The sequence below is a fragment of the Akebia trifoliata genome, chromosome 10, assembly GCF_017979445.1.
Source record: "Akebia trifoliata isolate Shusen 1 chromosome 10, ASM1797944v1, whole genome shotgun sequence".
Taxonomy (NCBI): Eukaryota; Viridiplantae; Streptophyta; class Magnoliopsida; order Ranunculales; family Lardizabalaceae; genus Akebia; species Akebia trifoliata.
In genome coordinates, this window is record NC_141384.1 from 31,525,147 (window position 1) to 31,543,308 (window position 18,162).

The 18,162-nt window shown below is 34.2% G+C and overlaps 2 protein-coding genes across 2 annotated transcripts; both read right to left on the reverse strand.

The window, feature by feature from the left end:
• Positions 1–659: 659 nt before the first annotated feature.
• Positions 660–2,156, reverse strand: LOC147393909 (transcription factor bHLH14-like). Its single transcript, XM_086457117.1, has one exon. It carries the CDS (start codon positions 2,046–2,048, stop codon positions 756–758), a length of 1,293 nt encoding a protein of 430 aa, XP_086313243.1. The 5' UTR covers positions 2,049–2,156; the 3' UTR covers positions 660–755.
• An 8,989-nt stretch (positions 2,157–11,145) lies between these two features.
• On the reverse strand, positions 11,146–13,960 carry LOC147393910 (putative lysophospholipase BODYGUARD 3). The gene is made up of 4 exons (XM_086456173.1): positions 13,019–13,960; positions 12,598–12,926; positions 12,068–12,267; positions 11,146–11,752 (listed from the first exon to the last, which is right to left on the reverse strand). Exons 1-4 carry the CDS (start codon positions 13,596–13,598, stop codon positions 11,428–11,430), a joined length of 1,434 nt encoding a protein of 477 aa, XP_086312299.1. The 5' UTR covers positions 13,599–13,960; the 3' UTR covers positions 11,146–11,427.
• Positions 13,961–18,162: the final 4,202 nt, after the last annotated feature.

Consider the following 18,162-nt stretch of genomic DNA (forward strand, 5'->3'; position numbering starts at 1 on the left):
ATAATTGGGATCATAAAACTTGAGTTTTTAGACTAGGTAGATTTGTAGAAACACACACTTGAAAGAAATAAAAATAATAGTAAAGAAGGGAAACAAATTATTTATGTTCGACGATGACGCCACTATAGAAGATCGATGTGCTTAGTAAGACTTGAGCTCTGATACCATGTAGAAATCTAATTTAATTGAATATCTTAGATGAATATTACATGAATCATAATAGGATATTTATAGAAATTACATCAATCAAGATAAGAAAACTACCCTAACATAAATATTCTAATTTAAATTTTTTAATATAGAATATTCTAATTAATATTACTAAATATATTATTTTCCAATACTACCTTTCTTTTGAGATAAATTTATTAATATGATATAATGTATCTCATGTATTATAATATGACGTAACATATTCTCATTCGTATCATCCGTTGTTTGTTGGAAAAAAATTCTTATAAGCACGTGATAGTCATCTGATATGAATTGACCATTCATGATGTGAGTCCCAAGCACGGGTGATATGGATTGACCTTCCATGGTCCATGGTCCATGGAATCCTAGTATAACTTTTAAGTTTTTAGTCTACTTGAACATAAAATTCATCTCATTCTCAATCTCAACTAAATGACGTTAGAATACCTAAGTGAAAAAAAAAAAAAAATTATCAAATTTTGAGATCTAAAAATTAATCTTTATTACATAATTAATAAAAGAGGGAGGAAAAGTTTTTTTTTTATCTCCAAAATACAACTTTAGGATTCCAACCTTCTGAGGAGAGCAGCCTTCAAGCACTCCTCACTAGTGAAACCATCAGGAAGCCTGACCACAACATCCTGTAGCATTAATTCGTTAACAGTTGACGCAGTCGCGTGGTGGACTTGAAACTCCAAGTCACGAAGTGCATCCATAAGTCTTGCAGATGGATGGTTCAGATTCTCTGATTGGACTCTGATCATAGCTTCCATCCCCATAATCTTTACCACTACTTCCATCTTTACCCCACTAGAGTTAGATCTTGAAATAACAAAGATGGTATTTCTTTGGTAGTCATCATCAGCTCTTTCCACCTTCAATTTCTTTGTTTCTCTTACATGTAAATGGAGTTTGGCCTCCAATTCCTTTACTTTGGACTTAAGTTCATTGATGTAAGATACAGCATCGGACAGCAAAGACGCCTTGTCCATCTTTGAAACGTGAGGAACCACAGATCGAAGCGCGTAAAACCGATGATTAAGCTTCACTCGCCGCTGTCTCTCAGCCTCAACAAGGCTCAAAGGCAGCACCTCACTCACCTTTGATCTCTGCCTCTTCTTTTTCCTTCTATTCTCTATAGCAAGATCATGATGAAGGCCTTCGGAGTCAGAAAGCTCAGAATTCGAAGACAAATCCTGTTTTGGGACAAATATTTCTTCTTGATGATAAGGAGACTGTTTCGAACCAAAAAGAGAGTTGGTTAGCTCCAATAGTTCTGAATCCTCCCTTATCAAATAGGAAGAACCCACCTCAATTATACCACCCGACGTAGGGATACAGACCAAAGTCTCTATTCCGTGCATTACTGCTTCTTTCGCTCTTTCACAGTTACACAGCTTAAGCTCTTGATTACCAGTTAACCACATTGAAAGGCCAGAATTATAAGCCTTACCAACTACTCCTTCTCCAGCAGCGTAAGACCTCGTTAATGATACCAAATAAAACCATTCGAGATCGTTCACACCACCATCCATGGAATTTTCTTTGATTAATTCTTTATATTCATTCATTATTGCCTTATTTTTCTCTTCCGAATAAAATCCGAAATTTTGTTGTGGTGGTTGATGATGTTTGGTGTCTTGGAAATGACCATTACCCCAAGATAAAACAACACGACCACTGTCATCGATAGATTTTTGCCATAAAATAGCGTAAACCCAGTGTTGATGTTGTCGAGATTGAAGAAGAAATTGGAGACGTTGTTGGGGGGTTGATGAATTTCCTTGACAAGCTGAAACTGAGAAGATTGATGAAGCTGGTGAAGATAAAAAAGAAGGTATCATATCTTCCATGGCTTGTTGATCCGTAATTTGCTAGTTTTAGACAGTTGGTACGTAGAAGTAGAGAGAAAGAGAGGAGAGAGTATTGATGAAGAGTTTATGTGTGAATTAGAAGCAACAATTTAAGGCTATTAATAGATAGAGATGAGGAAAGCTATAGTCTGGAACGAATGAATTAAACGTGCAGGTGACGTACGTTGTTGACTTTAAGCGTTCTCGTACTGCTGGGTCCTGCCCTTTGTGCCTTAGTGATGAACACCACGTGAGGAAAAACGAGATAATCGTGTAGTCCCCTTCATATAGAATAGACTAATGATTTTTTAACTCAAACTTTACAGCTGGACTCAAAAACTCACGGACGTGTCATGCGAAAATAATCATAGATTCTTTTCCTCTGGATACACAACTGCAGATTACAGGTTGGTTATGTAATCGGAAAGACAGAATGTACGGTTCTTTGCCTATGTCACGTCGGTGTGTTTTGAGCCCCCATGCCAGGTTGAGTTCAAAAATCAGCATTCGAATGGAATATCCGTGAGTGATTGTTTGCTTACAGATCAACACCATTTTGACATGTAATATTAATGACATAAGTAATAATAAGATACTTTTTCTCTCTCTTGTCTATAGTCAAAAATTGATTTTTTTATTTTTTTATAAGATTATCTTGTCACATTCAAAAATATGATTCTATACAAAAGTGTTGTTGAAATTCTATAAATTTTAAAAAATAAAAAATTTAAAAACTCATTTTTTACCATAATATTTTAATTTTAAATTTGGGTGCCCACTAATTATCCATTTTCAACACCATTGATCAAACTTTAAAATTTTTGATTTTTTTTTTTTTATCATGAGGTTTTTCATAAAATCTAAAAGATTATAGTGTTGGATTGCAAATATGACATTTAGTAAGGCACAAAGGATAGGACCTAGCAATACGAGAACGCTTAAAGTGAATAACGTATGTCACCTGCACGTTTAATTCACTCGTTTCAGACTATAACTTTCCCCATCTCGATCTATTAATAGCCTGAAATTGTTGCTTCTACTTCACACATAAACTCTTCATCAATTCTCTCTCCTCTCTTTCTCTCTACTTCTACGTACCAACTGTCTAAAACTAGCAAATTACGGATCAGCAAGCCATGGAAGATATGATACATTTTTAATAATCCATGTGGATCCCACAATACTTTTTAAGATTTGACATTTAAAAATAAAAATTTATGAGTAGTGGATGTGTAGGTAGGAGAGAGATGTTTTGTTTTTATTACTTATGTCATCAGCGCCACATGTCAAAATGGTGTTGGTTTGTGAGCAAATAATCACTTAATATACGTGCATTCGTGTAGCACACACATATACAAGAAAAAAGAAATAGTCTTATCCGATAGTTAATGCTTAGCCACTTTTGACAAGAAAACGATGGATTTTATGCTTCTCCTCAAATGCTATTAGGCTGTCACATTATAAAAATGATTTTTCAATGAAAAAAAAAGAATCAATAAAAGAGAAGAGAAGATCGCACACAAAATACAAGAGTTAATGTATCTATGTTTACAGATTAGATAAAAAAAATATAATCACTATCTTCTTTATAGTTTTACGACTCTAGAAATCTCTGAAAGAAAATTGAGAGTAGAGAAAAATTCTCTTTCTCAAAAATAGAAAATTCGTAATATATATATTACATAATTACCCTTTCTTTAACTCTTAAAAAAGAAAATTTTGATTCTAAGACTCTTAAAAGGGATGCTGCCACCTGTATTCCCTCAACCCAGCAGACTCAACATCCATACCGCACAACCAATAGAGTACAAGACATTCACACAACATTACTATGAACATGCAACTTCAGCGTTGGATTGGATTTCACAAGAATAAGAAGGGCGTTTTGTAAGAATAGTCCAAGAATGTCAGTTAAAGGCCACTCAATTATAAATATATCAACAAAGGAAAAAAGGTAATAACTTATAATTATGCTCTAGTGTAGCTCGCTATTTTGATTTTATTTAAAAAATTATGCTCCCTTATTCCCTTGTTTAAAAAAAAAAAAAAAAAGATAAACCTAAACGCAAGGGTAATGATTTTACATTATTGAAGCTAAAACTTTATTCAAATTAAATATATTTCTAATTTAATTGTCAGAGTACAATCATGTGTACCACTGCTCACTAACCCAAGAACAAAGGAACAACTCGTTCAATAACATAAAATAAAATAAAAAACAAGGGGCTGAAATCTAAAAATAAATATTTATGGGTAGTGGATGTGCGGGCAGGAGAGAGAAATTTTGTTTTTATTACTTATATCATCAGCACCACATGTTAAAACGGTGTTGGTCTGTAAGCAAACAATCACTCAACATACTTGCGTTCATGTAGCACACACATATACGAGAAAAAAAAAATAATCTTATCCGATAACCAATGCTTAGCCACTTTTGACAGGAAGATGATGGATTTTATGCTCCTCCTCAAATGCTATTAGACTTTCACATTATAAAGATGTTTTTCCAATGAAAAAAATGAATTAACAAAAGAGAAGAGAAAATCGCACACAAAATAAATGAATTAATGTATCTATGTTTACAGACAGATTAGATAAAAAAATATAATCACTATCTTCTTGATAGTTTTATGACTAGAGAAATCTCTGAAAGAAAATTGAGTTTAGAGAAAAATTCTCTTTCTCGAAAATATAAAATTCATAAATAAATAAAAAAATATTCCATAATTACCCTTTCTTTAACTCTTAAAAAAAAAAAAAATAAATGGTTCTACGACCCCTTAAGGGGATGCTGCCACATGCACTCCCTCAACCCAGCAGACTCAACATCCATGCTGCAACCCCCAACAGAGTACAAGACATTCACACAACATTACTATGAGCATGCAACTTCAGCTTTGGATTGGATTTCACAGGAATAAGAATTGCGTTTTGTAGGAATGGTCCAAGAATGTTAGTCAAAGGCCACTCAATTATAAATGGATAATCAACAAAGTACAAAAGGTAATAACTTAAAATTATGCTCGAGTGTAGCTCGCTATTTTGATTTTATTTGAAAAATTATGCTCCCTTATTCCCTTGTTTATCAATAAAAATTAACAAAAAAGAAAAATAAAACTAAACGCAAAGGTAATGATTTTACATTATTGAAGCTAAAACTTCGATCAAATTAAATCTATTTCTAATTTGATTGCCAGAGTACAAACATATGACCACTGCTCACTAACCCAGGAGCGAATGAACAACTAGTTCAATAACATAAAAAAACTAGAATATGTGCTCAACCATTTTAATCTAAATTTATACAATATAGTGAGATTTTTTATTCCTTGTAAGTAAAAATGTACACATGCAACTTCATAATTACTTATTACTCTCCAAAAATTACTTTTTATTTATATAAAAAAAACCATGGTGGAGCATCATATTCATAGACCCTACCAAGGTAAAATTTGTATGACTAATGATTTTTGAACTCAACCTGACAGGCAGACTCAAAACTGACTGATGTGTCATGTACAAAGAACCATATATTCTTATTCTCAGGATACACAATTGTACCCTCAAGATACACAACTAGATGGCAGATCAATTGTGTATCGTCAGGGATAGAATCTACAGTTCTTTGCCCATGCCACGTCAGTGAATTTTTGAGTTTGCCTATTAGTTGAGTTCAGCACTCAATTTATCTACCTATTGTGGAACCAGAATATAAGGATGACATGAGGAGGAAAGTTAAGACACAACGTGAAAATGATTTATATTTGACGGATCAAGGTGTCAAAATTTTCATTGTCAATTTTATTTTCAATGAACCGGAATCGTCAAATTAATGAAGGATAGGAGAAATTTGATGGCTCTAAGCCATTGAATTGAGGAACATAAAAAATTTCAATGACCATGGCCGTAGAAATTTGATTTCTAAAATTTGTGAGCTTTGGCCCGCGGAAATTTTTTGTCAAAATTTTGAGTTTTCACGTAATGACAGACCAATCTTAGACTTCTGACAAAAACCCAATGCTACACTCCTAACGGTGCACCATGTGCCATACACTTTTGGGCCCATGATCCAATCCCTTGGTTATTTACATTAAAATTAATAAAATATTTCAAAATAACTTTTTCAAGGATGATTTTTAGTTTTTGGAGAATTTTTTTTTTTTTTTTTTTTTAGATGCAAAAATATCAACTCAGAATTTTACAGAATCTCATATTAATCAATCATAGAATGTCACGTGTATTGAGAGCTTCCCTAACATGGGTATTTTTGTAAATTGAGGATGCCCTCAATACACATGACCCATCTATACAGTAGCCTTCAGGCTGAGCTTATTTTTATAAAATATTAAAGATATTTATTCATACCCTTCTACTGTGGTGAATATTTTAGCTACACCCTTCTTTTCCCATTGGAAAATGCTCTCTTGACCTTGGTCTTCTCAATAGGCTAATGAAAAGTAACTTAAAAGCCCTCATCTTCAGCATTCAACTTAATGTTTCTAACCAAAAAGATATTACTTCATCCTAAGACTTGATGAGCTCACATGGGCTGCCAGGTTTGCCACACTTCAGCCCACCAAAGTTCATGGACTAGATTTAATTTTGAAAACAAAAAAAAATCAGAAATGTTATTCATGAACAAAGTCTTAAAAAATCTAAAATCCAATTCTAACAGTTAAAGATTACGCATATAATATTTATTTGGAAATTTTTAAAATTTTGTGTTTTATTACATCCATATGGCATATTTCGATCATCTTTTTAGATGGCAAATGGTGGTCCGGTCATGGTACAAGATTCTACCTACTTCAACCTATCAAACCTCAAGAGCAAAATACGATATTTGAAGTGAATATGGTGGGATTTTGTATAAAAAAATCAAGGGATTTCTACAAGAGATTATCGCAGGCTCGCCACCAAATAATAATATAAAAAAAAAAGAGTAGATTACTGATAATATGAAGTTGTTTTTTATGCACACCCTTGACGCCCTGTGTTTGCTCACAGCCCAACAAATGTTTGACCTGTGACACAAATGACATCAGCAATAGAAAGAACTTGTCTCTCTTACCAGTTGTTCACAAATTAAATTTTTAAGATTTCAAATCTTAAAAAAGGTGGTGGGTCCACATTTAAGTATCACATTGACAATCCAAGAGCACAACCTTTTAGATTTCATGAAAATGTTCATATTCAAAAAAATATATTATTTTATCGATCTTGATTTAAGGTGTTAAAAATGGATGGCCACTGAGCATCCAAATTTAAAAATAAAATTCAACAGTGAAAAATAACATTTTTTTTATATTATAAAGTTCATATAAATTTGTCGTCTACAATTCCATTGCATCGGATAATGTTTTTGATTGTCACAAGGTGATTAGATCAAAAAATTTCCTCTTTCACCATGGGCAAGAGAGAGAGAGGGGCGTTAGGCAAGAACGGAGTCATTTTTATCAAAATTCTATTCTAATACGCAGACTATAATTGAATGTTAGGACTTGGCTTTCATTAATGATGCCTCTATAATGACGTGTTCAAGCCTTGGGAAGAATTGGCATCAAATTCTTTCACACATTAATCCTCACTAACATATTACCCAACAACTACCTCTAATATATTGAAAAAACTTATTCATTAATGGGCCCCATGGATTAAAATCAATTTCAAGAGCAAAACGTGTCACAGACGTAGTATTGATAACTACTCGAGCGGTATTTTAGGCACCGGCTCAGAGTAACGGGTCAACGCATTCTCATGTTGGACCATTTTGTTTCCCCACACGTTTGAAAATGTGTCACACACCACCTCACATATAACTCGCCCGGCTAGGGGTGTCTATGGGTCGGTTCCGATTTAATTCCTAAGGTATATTAGTTCGACTTTAATTCTTATTGGTTCCCAATTTGATTCAAAATAAATGAAACCGAAATTAACAAAAATACAGGTATCCATCGATTTCGATTTTCAAAAATCAAATGAGAAGAAAAATATTTCAAATCATTATATATAAAAAAATTTGTTTCAAAATATTAACATATCATCAATAAAATTGTTAACTTAGTTATAATTTGCATATTTACGATACAAATTAATTTTTTTTTCAAAAATAAAAATTTATTTTTGTTAAAACTAATAATTTTTAAAAGAGTAATTCATTTTAAGTTTCAATTTATAATTTATATGAAAAATTAAAAAAATTTATATAACATACATTTATTTTTTAAATAAAAAATACCTTAAATGGGTAACTATTGACACCCCCACTCTAGGCCAGTCCTTTCAATTTAAATTTAAAATTGATACGTGAACCTAACATTTGTGCCATCCTCTTTGTATGAGACTATGAGCTCTTGAACTGTGAATTACTCACCACTCCCAAGTCTTCACCAACAGACAGCCTGATATTTTTATTGGTGTGACCATTGGACCCTGAATCAATTAGCTGAATGCGTTTGGAGCCAAAATCGGACGGATCATAATGAATATGTACAATAATACCAATTCAGGATGGAAACTCCATTTACAATAATACCCTTTCTTTCTCACAAAAACCCATCCCAAAACCCCTGTACTTTTTATCTTAAAAATAATAGCGAACTGCTTTTGGCACCTCAACTTTTATTTATTTTCTGGGTTTAGGATTTTTTGTGAATCTAATCATAATCGTAAACAATTACTAAAATTGTTTGAACAAGTGTTATAATGTTTTGTAATGTTGAAATTGTAATTTGAGCTTTGTTATATTTGAAGAGTATGCTTTAATATTTAATTGGGGTGTAATAAATAATTTAAGAAATTGGAGTGTAATAAGTAAAATTTGAAAAGATAATAGCGATTCTCTAAAAGTATCCATCATCTTCAAGTTCTCTAGCCCATTCACGTCGTATACAATCCATTGGCTTCAACATTTTGAAGATAAAATGTTTAGTTTTCACCAACAAAGCTATTATATTCAAACTCTTGACCTTATTCAATCCATTAGCTTTAATCTTTATTTTTAAAAAAAAAACATCTTACTCCTCTACCAAAAAATCCATCATCTTCATGGTTTTAAATATTCAATCTTCTCTTTGTTGTGAATTTGGAGATTCACGTTCATTTTGATTACGAAGAAAATAAAGAACAAACCAAAGAACACCAACATTTACATGGTTTGGTACTAATGCCTATGTTCGTTGATAAATTTAGTGTTTTTCACTAATAAATCAAAAAAGAACGATACAAGAAATAGTCACTCCTTGTACACCCCTTTTTCTCTCTCTCTCAAAACCTAGAAATAGAAAATCCTCATCTAAATTAAAAATCTCTCAATTTTTTTATTTATAAGTATGCAAAACAAGAACTTATCATAATCATTAGATTACATCCTAATCCAACAGTTGGGATTAAAAAAAAAAACACAATAAATTACACCCACCTTGACTTTTATGACAATAACACTGAAGACTTACGATAAAAAGAAGGAATCAAGACACGTAATTCTAACTCAACCGCCCGTCCAGATCCATGGGCCCATGATTTCTACTAGTGTATTTAAGCCTTCCACTTGGACTTTTGGCAATTGAAATGTCCTATGAATTCTTCTGCAACTTGTCCTACATCACCTAGCATTACGTGAAAACTAAAAAATTCAACAGAAAAAATTGACGGTGTAAGGCCCATGGATTTTAGAAACTGAATTTTGACAGTCTAAGACCGTCAAAATTCTTGATGTTCCTAGATTTGATGGCTTAGGATTGTCGAATTTCTCCCATCCTTCATTAATTTGATAGTTTCAACCCGTCGAAAATAAAAATTTGACAATGAAAAATTCGACGCCAATTTGACTCTTTTGTCCGTCAAATTTTATGAAATTTGATGGCCCAAGACAGTCAAATATGGGCTTTTTCACATAATATAGTCACTCTAACTAATCCTGAGTTATTGTTGGTCTTTAACCCCCAAACTAAGGTGATTATACGGCATCGATTTGATGAACATTTTTACTAGGAATCACATATATGACAACAGCTCCATATAACTTTTAAAGCTTTTATGCTTTGAACAGTGACACCTTCACGAAGAATCCATAGAAGAATGTATCTCAGTTGTACGAATATCCGGCTTTCATTTGGATTGGATTCTTTGTCATTGGAAACTTCATGTCTTATTACATATGATGGTCTTTTTTGCTTCCTAGAAATGAAATAGTAACAAGTGAGAGAAAGAGAGGATTAAGTGATTTGATAGAAAATCACCTATCTCTAATAGTTATGTGGTTGGCATTTATGAATCTGATCATTTTGACCATTTAAAAAAAAAAAAAAATACTTCGTAAGATCAACTTATTATATCATTGTTAAAGACAGTTATGCAATTTCATTTGGAAACATTTTATTTTTTTTATCAATTTAAGGAGATTGTGGAAGAATCCCTCAAGTTGATTAAATTATAAAATGGATATGCAAATTTGCAAAAGTCCAATACTTCGTTGGAACGTTTGCAAAGTTGTTGACTATATTTCTTCAAGAAATACTATTAAAATGTATATATTGATATTTTATCTTTTATAAGTTATTTTTAGTGTAAACTTTGACACTATATAAACCCTTTAACAGGTATTTATGACATACATGAAGGATGCTAACATCCCATTTGAGTGATAGGCGTCAACAAACCTATTTGCCCACATTTACATTTCTCTCTTATATGCGTTCTCTTCTAAAAGTGATTATGTTTACTTTGAAATTTTTAAATTTTAAAAATGTTACGAGTACAACTTCAAAAAATTTAAGTCGTTTAAAATGCTTTAATTTACTGTTTAAGAAGCAGGAAAAAAAAAACTCTAAAAAACTGGAAAAGCTCTTTCACTTTATGCAAAACATCTAATGATTCATCGAATATTTATGTATCTTATAATTATATTCGATAATTAATAAAAAAAGGGTGAGAACAAGATTCCAAAGATACGACATAAAGAAAGAAAAGTAGCTTTGAAAAAACACACACCACTACTTGCGATAAAAACAGTTGGATGTTTCCTAGATCCATCAAAGAGTTTCAAAGTCCATTAACGAGCTTGGTAAACAAAGAAAGTTTGACAAAGCTTAGTAAAGTACTGGCCGGCAACAGAGGTGATGAGCCTTCATTAATATTTCATTTATTACAACACCGAAGTGAGTATATATCTGACACATTAGCATGGTCTGGATTTAATGCTTCAACGCTTCAACCATTCCAGAATAGAAATTATAAAGAAAATAAAAAAGATAAAACTAAAATTAAGGTTTATACTTTATATCTTCTTCTTTTCCTGTTAACATATATATATATATATAGAGTTTCAAAAATAATTGAAACTAAAACGATGGATGATATATATGTAGGATCTTAATTATTAACTACTTGATTTCTTCCAAATATCCTCGAGTTCTCTAGCAAAAGCCTTCTGTCTTCCTAAGACGATCGTTATGTGATCTTTCTTCTCTACCACCCTAACACGAGCTCGAGGAATCCTTGAAAGGAGGGCAAAGCTACAATCAACAGGTAGAAGATCATCATCTCTACCGTGAAATACGTGGACTTCACATTTTAGCTTATCACGGATGGTATCCAAATAACCGTCGATCTTTCCCGCGGTCCCACAGATGATGTTATGTAGGGTATGCCATGCAGAATTGTGGGTATGGCAGAAGAATCCATCAAACATAAATGTTCTGATCCTGTCAATTATTATATTTATTTATTAACCACAGTTGTAATAAATTGAAGTCTCCATCCATAAATAAATGTTGGCCAGGCCCCCAGCAAAGCTAAATACTAAATAAAATATGACAAAGAAAGAATTTAGTCAAGAAGGGTGTCCCATTCTTATAATAACGTTAGGTGTCTATGTTGCACATTTTTATTGGAATTCAAACACGTCCAATAAGAACGTGTCACGTAGACACCTTATCTTTATTATGGGAATGGTGGTGTCCCGTATTGGATCCTGAGTTTTAGTTTAAAGCACTTTCAAGGTTTGGTACTTGGGTTACCTGTTTCTTGTGACAAGTTTGAAGAGAAATTCCCATAACCGGTGGTTCTTGCTGATTAGCAAGCACAAGGTTCGGGTAATGTGTTCATACCAACAAGTGATCGATGCACCGAAAGCCATCAAAGGCCATATGCGCCGTGGTGCGACCCTTCGCATTAAGAATTGGGTTGCTTGTTCACCCTTGGGTACTGGAAAATATGGCTGCAGCCAATCACAGTATTACTTATTAAATTCCTTTAAGAGTCGTGATAATATGACTCGCCAGGTGACATACTCAAATGACTCTATCACGTGACAAGTTCAGGTGGGTACTGTAGATCTGCATGCCATAGGATACACGGTTGCACTTCCCCATAAAAAAGTGTATCCTGAGACATACAGATCTACAATTTTCAAACTTATCCACGTCATGGAGTCATTTGGGTATGCCACTTCGCGAGTCATATTATCAGGTTTCAATAGTTAATACCTCTAGAAAAAAAATAAAGTTGAAACAAAGAATTATGTACGAAATAATTAATGAAAACTTACAGGTGCAATTAGTGTTATGGACTTGATGGCCCCAGGATATTTAATAGCGATTGCTAGGGCCAAAATGCACCCTAAGGAATGGGCCACTATGTGAAATGATTTCATTTTGTATGGCTTAATCACTGATCGTTCGATCATCTCGATGTGATTTCTCAATGTGTAAAGCGAATCCGTCGGCTTGGGACTCCTTCCGAACCCCAATAGATCCACAGCAATCAACCGATACGATGACTTTGTAGCGGCAGAAAAGTTTGGAAAAAGTGTTTCGGTCCAAAATAATGAAGATGAAATGAAGCCATGGATGAATAGCACATCTTCAACCACCTTATCTGACATCAATTAAATAACACAAAATTTAAAAAATAAAATCAATAAATCAGCATTTATATTATCTTTATTAGATCCATAATAAATTACCTACCTGTAGCTCCTTCTGCTTGGACGAAAAGGGTCTCCTTGCAAGAAGAGGTCCAAGAGGTACAAGTCTTGCAATGACAATCAGACCATCTTGGAATGGGATGCAATTGCTGCCCTCCGATCTTCCCTTGTAGCATCTCGACAATAGTAGAGTTGATCGTGATCGTTGATCTCACTGCACCATTATTCTTGACTTTCTCACGAGACCAAATAGTCTTCTTCTCCACCTTCCTCCTCTTAAGTTCCTTCACCGTTGATTTCGATATCTCAGACACCAGTGATGGACGTAAGTAAAGTGTGTCTGAGATATCCTCCAGCTGCAACTTACTGGAACAAAGCCGAACGATCTTCGACTCTCCTTGTTCAGATACCAATATCTTACCATTGCTCATAATGGCCTCTTTGGCTGATGATGAGCAGTAACATGGTTTCCATTCGGCTTCGATCATCAAATCTAAAATTTTGTAAATAACACATAGAAACATATCAACAAGATCCAGAGCTGAGAACACTATAAAACTTAGAAACTTGTTAATGGCTTGTCCTGTTAACGTTAATGAAGGTCTGATCCTCATGAGACCCATTACACTTATTTCTCTCGAAATACCACTACTAAGTACAAACCCACAAAAGAATAGAAGCAAAAAAAAAACAAAAAAGCTGATTAGAATAGAAAGATAGAGAGTTTATATAGATGCTCTGAAGGAACCCATTTGTGTGTAATATAATTTGTTTAATTAGTCCTTAAATTAGCCCTAATTATATATGCCTCTCAGAAAGACCTAGACATGTTTGATCAGTTCCCCTTTAGTTAGAAAACACCTAACTGACAACAAATGGGAACCTAAGAAAAAATGAAAATCATGTGATTTGGTTCATGAACATAGCCCTCCATCACTCTCTTTGAGACTTAAGAAAAGGACATCATCATTTGATAAGAAAGCGTGTTCCCAGGGAGCTTCTCTTATAAGGCTTTTATTTATAAAACTATATACCTATACGGATGAGAAAATAGATTTAAGGATCGTTGACAATTGTCTAAAAGGAAAAAAACTGATAACGGATAAAAGAAATTCATTGTTCATTAAAATCCTTTGCTGGCAAAGGAATAGGGGTAGGTGGTGGTTGAAGTTGAACCACGTATACTATAGTAGAAGAAGTAATTTTCTTCACCAATTGTGTGTATCAGAAATATGTACACCATATTATATATCTTAGTTGCACATGTTCCATCTATCACTAGATTCATGCATCTAGATTCCATAAATACCCGAGATTAATCATGTCAGATTTCGCCAAACTCAACCTAATTTAAATTTGATTGGGAAATCGGATTCCTAACAAATCTCTCATTTTATCTCCTCATGTTACGTGCCTATATTTTGAAAAGGAATTATTGTAGCTTGGGTTGCTAAAGAGCATAGGATCACAACTCACAAGTTTTAGAGTTGTTTTAGAATGTATGTGTTACGTGGGAAAAGATAGTTATTTCCCTTGTAAATAGTGGGGATGGTATTGGAAGTAAGTGTTTTACTTTGATAAGGAAATAATTAATTGAGTAGTAGACTGTTTTAGGAAGTAGCTTTTCTAATTTTTAGGAGTGGTGCAACGTGCTAAACTTTTGTAAAATCTTTTTAAGTAATCAATTAATGTGAATAAAACATGCATAAAATTATTATTAAAGTCCTTTGGGATTTGAAGATTCACTATCTCGAATTGGTGGTTTAAGAGGTCCGATCTCCTTCAAATGAGATCAATTTCTAATTTTTCTTCATCTTTTATTATTTTTGTGATTTGATCAAAGTAGGTTTGTAACAATTGGTATTAGAGCCCAACATCAATTGATATCAAAGCCCGATGATCCTCGAATTACTTTGTGTTGATCGCCATACCAATCACATTTTTTCAATCATCATTTTGTTAGACGTTGTCAATCTACCTTATGGAGATTACAGAATCAAATGAAACATTCATAGAAGTAATATAGTCAATGTGTGATGACTTAAAGAAAATTTTCGAGTCAATTGATGTTTTATGGGAATCCCATCACCTAATTGAATCATTTCTTCAAAGAAAAGAAGAAATTCTTCAAAAAAGAAAAACCTATATATTTCTTGGCGTGGAAATGGCTGCTCAGATAGAATTGAAGATCGTGTGACAGAAACTTCGATTACGTACCCTTGACTAATCATCGAAATTTATGTTTCATTCCGATGGATTGAAATCCATCGTTAATTACAAGCAAATTGTCAAAAGACAAGTAATGTGGAAGGTGTGCGTTAACGATGTTGTAATTTATTCCAATATCATTTGGGATCCGAGAGGTTTCGACCTTGAGGACAAGGTCACTTTCAAGGAGGGTGGAATGTTACGTGCCTATATTTTAAAAAGGGACTATTGTAGCTTGGGTTACTAAGGAGCATAGGATCACAACTCATCAGTTTTAGAGTTGTTTTAGAATGTATGTGTTATGTGGGAAAAGGTAGTTATTTCCCTTGTAAATGGTGGGGATGATTTTGGAAGTAAGTGTTTTACTTTGAGAAGGAAATAATTAATTGAGTAGTGGACTTGTTTTAGGAAGTAATTTTTCTAATTTTTAGGAGTGGTGCAACATGCTAAACTTTTGTAAAATCTATTAAGTAATCAATTAATGTGAATAAAGCATGTAGAGAATTGTTATTAAAGTCCTTTGGGATTTGGAGATTCACCATCTTGAATTGGTGGTTTAAGAGGTCCGATCTCCTTCGAATGAGATCAATTTCTGATTTTTCTTCATCTTTTATTATTTTTTATTTTTCTTTGTCTTTTATTATTTTTATGATCTGATCAAAATAGGTTCGTATCAATTGGTATCAGAGCCCGACATTAGGTCCCGCTATAGATTAGTGTTCAAGTAACTGTTCTCTTAGGGTGAGAATGTACCACAATTTGGATAACTTCTTTTCTGATTTCATTGATAAATTCTTGGTTGCTTACGTAAGTAAGGCCACGAACATTAATGCCTAAATAAAAGGAAAACTAGTGGTTGCTTACCTAAGCAAGGCCACGTACATAAATGCCTAAATAAAAGGAAAACTAGTAGCTAGCAACTGGAACTCAAATACATGTAAAAACAAAGCATAACTAACAGAAATAAATGTGTAACAGAAAAACACATCCTGCAACGTAAAACTCTCAACTACCACAATCCAGTCCACTCCTGCGTTGTTTTTCATGTGTTCACGTCCCAGCTCATCCCAAATATTTCAGATTTGGCTTACGATCCCTCCTAGAACGTAGTCTAAAATAATTCTCTTCGACAAACTGGGTTCCTTGCTTGATCCAACGGTAGTCTAAAATAGTTTGAGGCTCCAATATGACTACCCCTTCGTCGGTGAATGGTGGTAACTCGGCTTGTTTCATCTCAGCATTTTCCCCATGTCCTGGTATCATTTAAGTAGTAACACATGAAACACTGGATGAATGCGCGCCCCGTCTGGTAATTGTAATTTGTATGCGACAAGTCCGATCTTCTCTAGAATCTGGTAGTGTTCATAAAAACAACTAGCTAGTTTCTGATGGACCCGTTTGAAGATTGTTTGCTGGCGGTATGGGTGTAGCTTCAAAAGTACTCATTCGTCAGTTTTGAACAAAATGTCCCTTCTCTTTTAATCTGCCATTTCTATTAACTGATCTTTCTAAGTTGGCCTTCAATTGTCGTAGTGGTTCATCTCAGTTCATGAGTTGCTGATCAACTTTGTGTATCAGTGAAAGTCTTCATTATACGTCGAAATGGAAGGTGGCAGTCTTCTATACAGTGCCTAAAAAGGGGTCATCCCTGTCGAAATATGGTATGTTGTATTATACCAATATTCAACCCGAGGTAAGTAGCAACACCATTTCCGTGGCCATTGATAAATGAAACACCGAAGATACTGCTTGACGCAGCAATTGATGACTTCCCTCTGCGGGTGGTATGCGGAACTAAGCTGCAATTTGGTGCCCGACATCTTGAAAAAATTTTGCCAAAAGTTGCTAATGAAGATTGGATCCCGATCACTAACAATGGACTTGGGCATTCCGTGAAGCTTGATGATGCCTTCCACAAATTTTTTTGCCATAGCTTTGGCAGTAAAAAGAGGGCTTAAAGTAAGAAAATGAGCGAACTTACTAAACCTATCGACAACCACCATGATGGTGTCCCTTCCTTGTGAAATCAGTAATCCCTCAATAAAATCTAAGGTGATGTTGTCCCATACTTGGCATGGAATTGGCAACGGTTGAAGAAGCCCAACTGGAACCAATGTCTTGGCCTTTATCTTCCGGCATACCTCGCACCCCTTGACATATTCTTGCACTGATTTATGCATCCCAGGCCAATAAAACTATTGTCTCAACTTCTTGAGCATAGGTAAGATGCCCGAATGACCCTCGACCTTAGTGTCATGCATTTCATGTAACAGCTTAACCCTTAAGGCTGCATCGCCTAGAACGATGACCTTCCCTTTGTATAGTAGTAGCTCTTGACGCCATGTATATGATCCATTAGGTTGTTCCGTGGCCGTACGGCCCATTGACTAAATGTACTTGTCCCTTTTTGTAGCTTTTTTAATTCCTTCCCATAAACTAACTTGCGGAAGGAAAATATGGTGAAGAATGCGACTATCTTGCTTTTGTGAGAGAGTATCGGCTATAGAATTTTCATGACCCTCTCGGTATATAATTTCATAGTCATTGCCCAAGAGCTTGGCTATCCATTTTTGTTTCTCCGGAGTTGTTATTTGTTGCTCTAGAAAATAATTGAGACTATGTTGATAGGTTTGAATATAGCATTTTTTGCCTAGAAGGTAAGGCCGACACATACGTATGACTTATACGATAGCCAACATCTCTTTAGCGTATGTCAACCAAAATTTCTTGGTCACTCAGGGCTCGACTCATGTACACCACTGGTTTGCCTTGTTGAGACAGGACTACTCCAATTCCTTCCTCGGATGCATCCGTTTCGATAATGAAGGCATCGTTAAAGTTCGGCATGGCCAATGTAGGAGTGGTCATCATGACCTGTTTGAGAGCAAGGAAGGCAACTTCAACTTCCTCATGCCATTCGAATGGGCATTTTTTGAAAAGATTGGTGAGTAGCCGAGCTATAATACCATAATTCTGGAC

Bases quoted from the DNA above. Each gene is read 5' to 3' on its own strand.
- LOC147393909 (XM_086457117.1), bottom strand. From the start codon at position 2,048: ATGGAAGATATGATACCTTCTTTTTTATCTTCACCAGCTTCATCAATC.
- LOC147393910 (XM_086456173.1), bottom strand. From the start codon at position 13,598: ATGGGTCTCATGAGGATCAGACCTTCATTAACGTTAACAGGACAAGCC. The intron at 12,927-13,018 runs GTAGGTAATTTA...AATTGATGTCAG, and splicing joins CCAAGCAGAAGGAGCTACAG to ATAAGGTGGTTGAAGATGTG. The intron at 12,268-12,597 runs GTAAGTTTTCAT...GATTGGCTGCAG, and splicing joins CCATAACACTAATTGCACCT to CCATATTTTCCAGTACCCAA.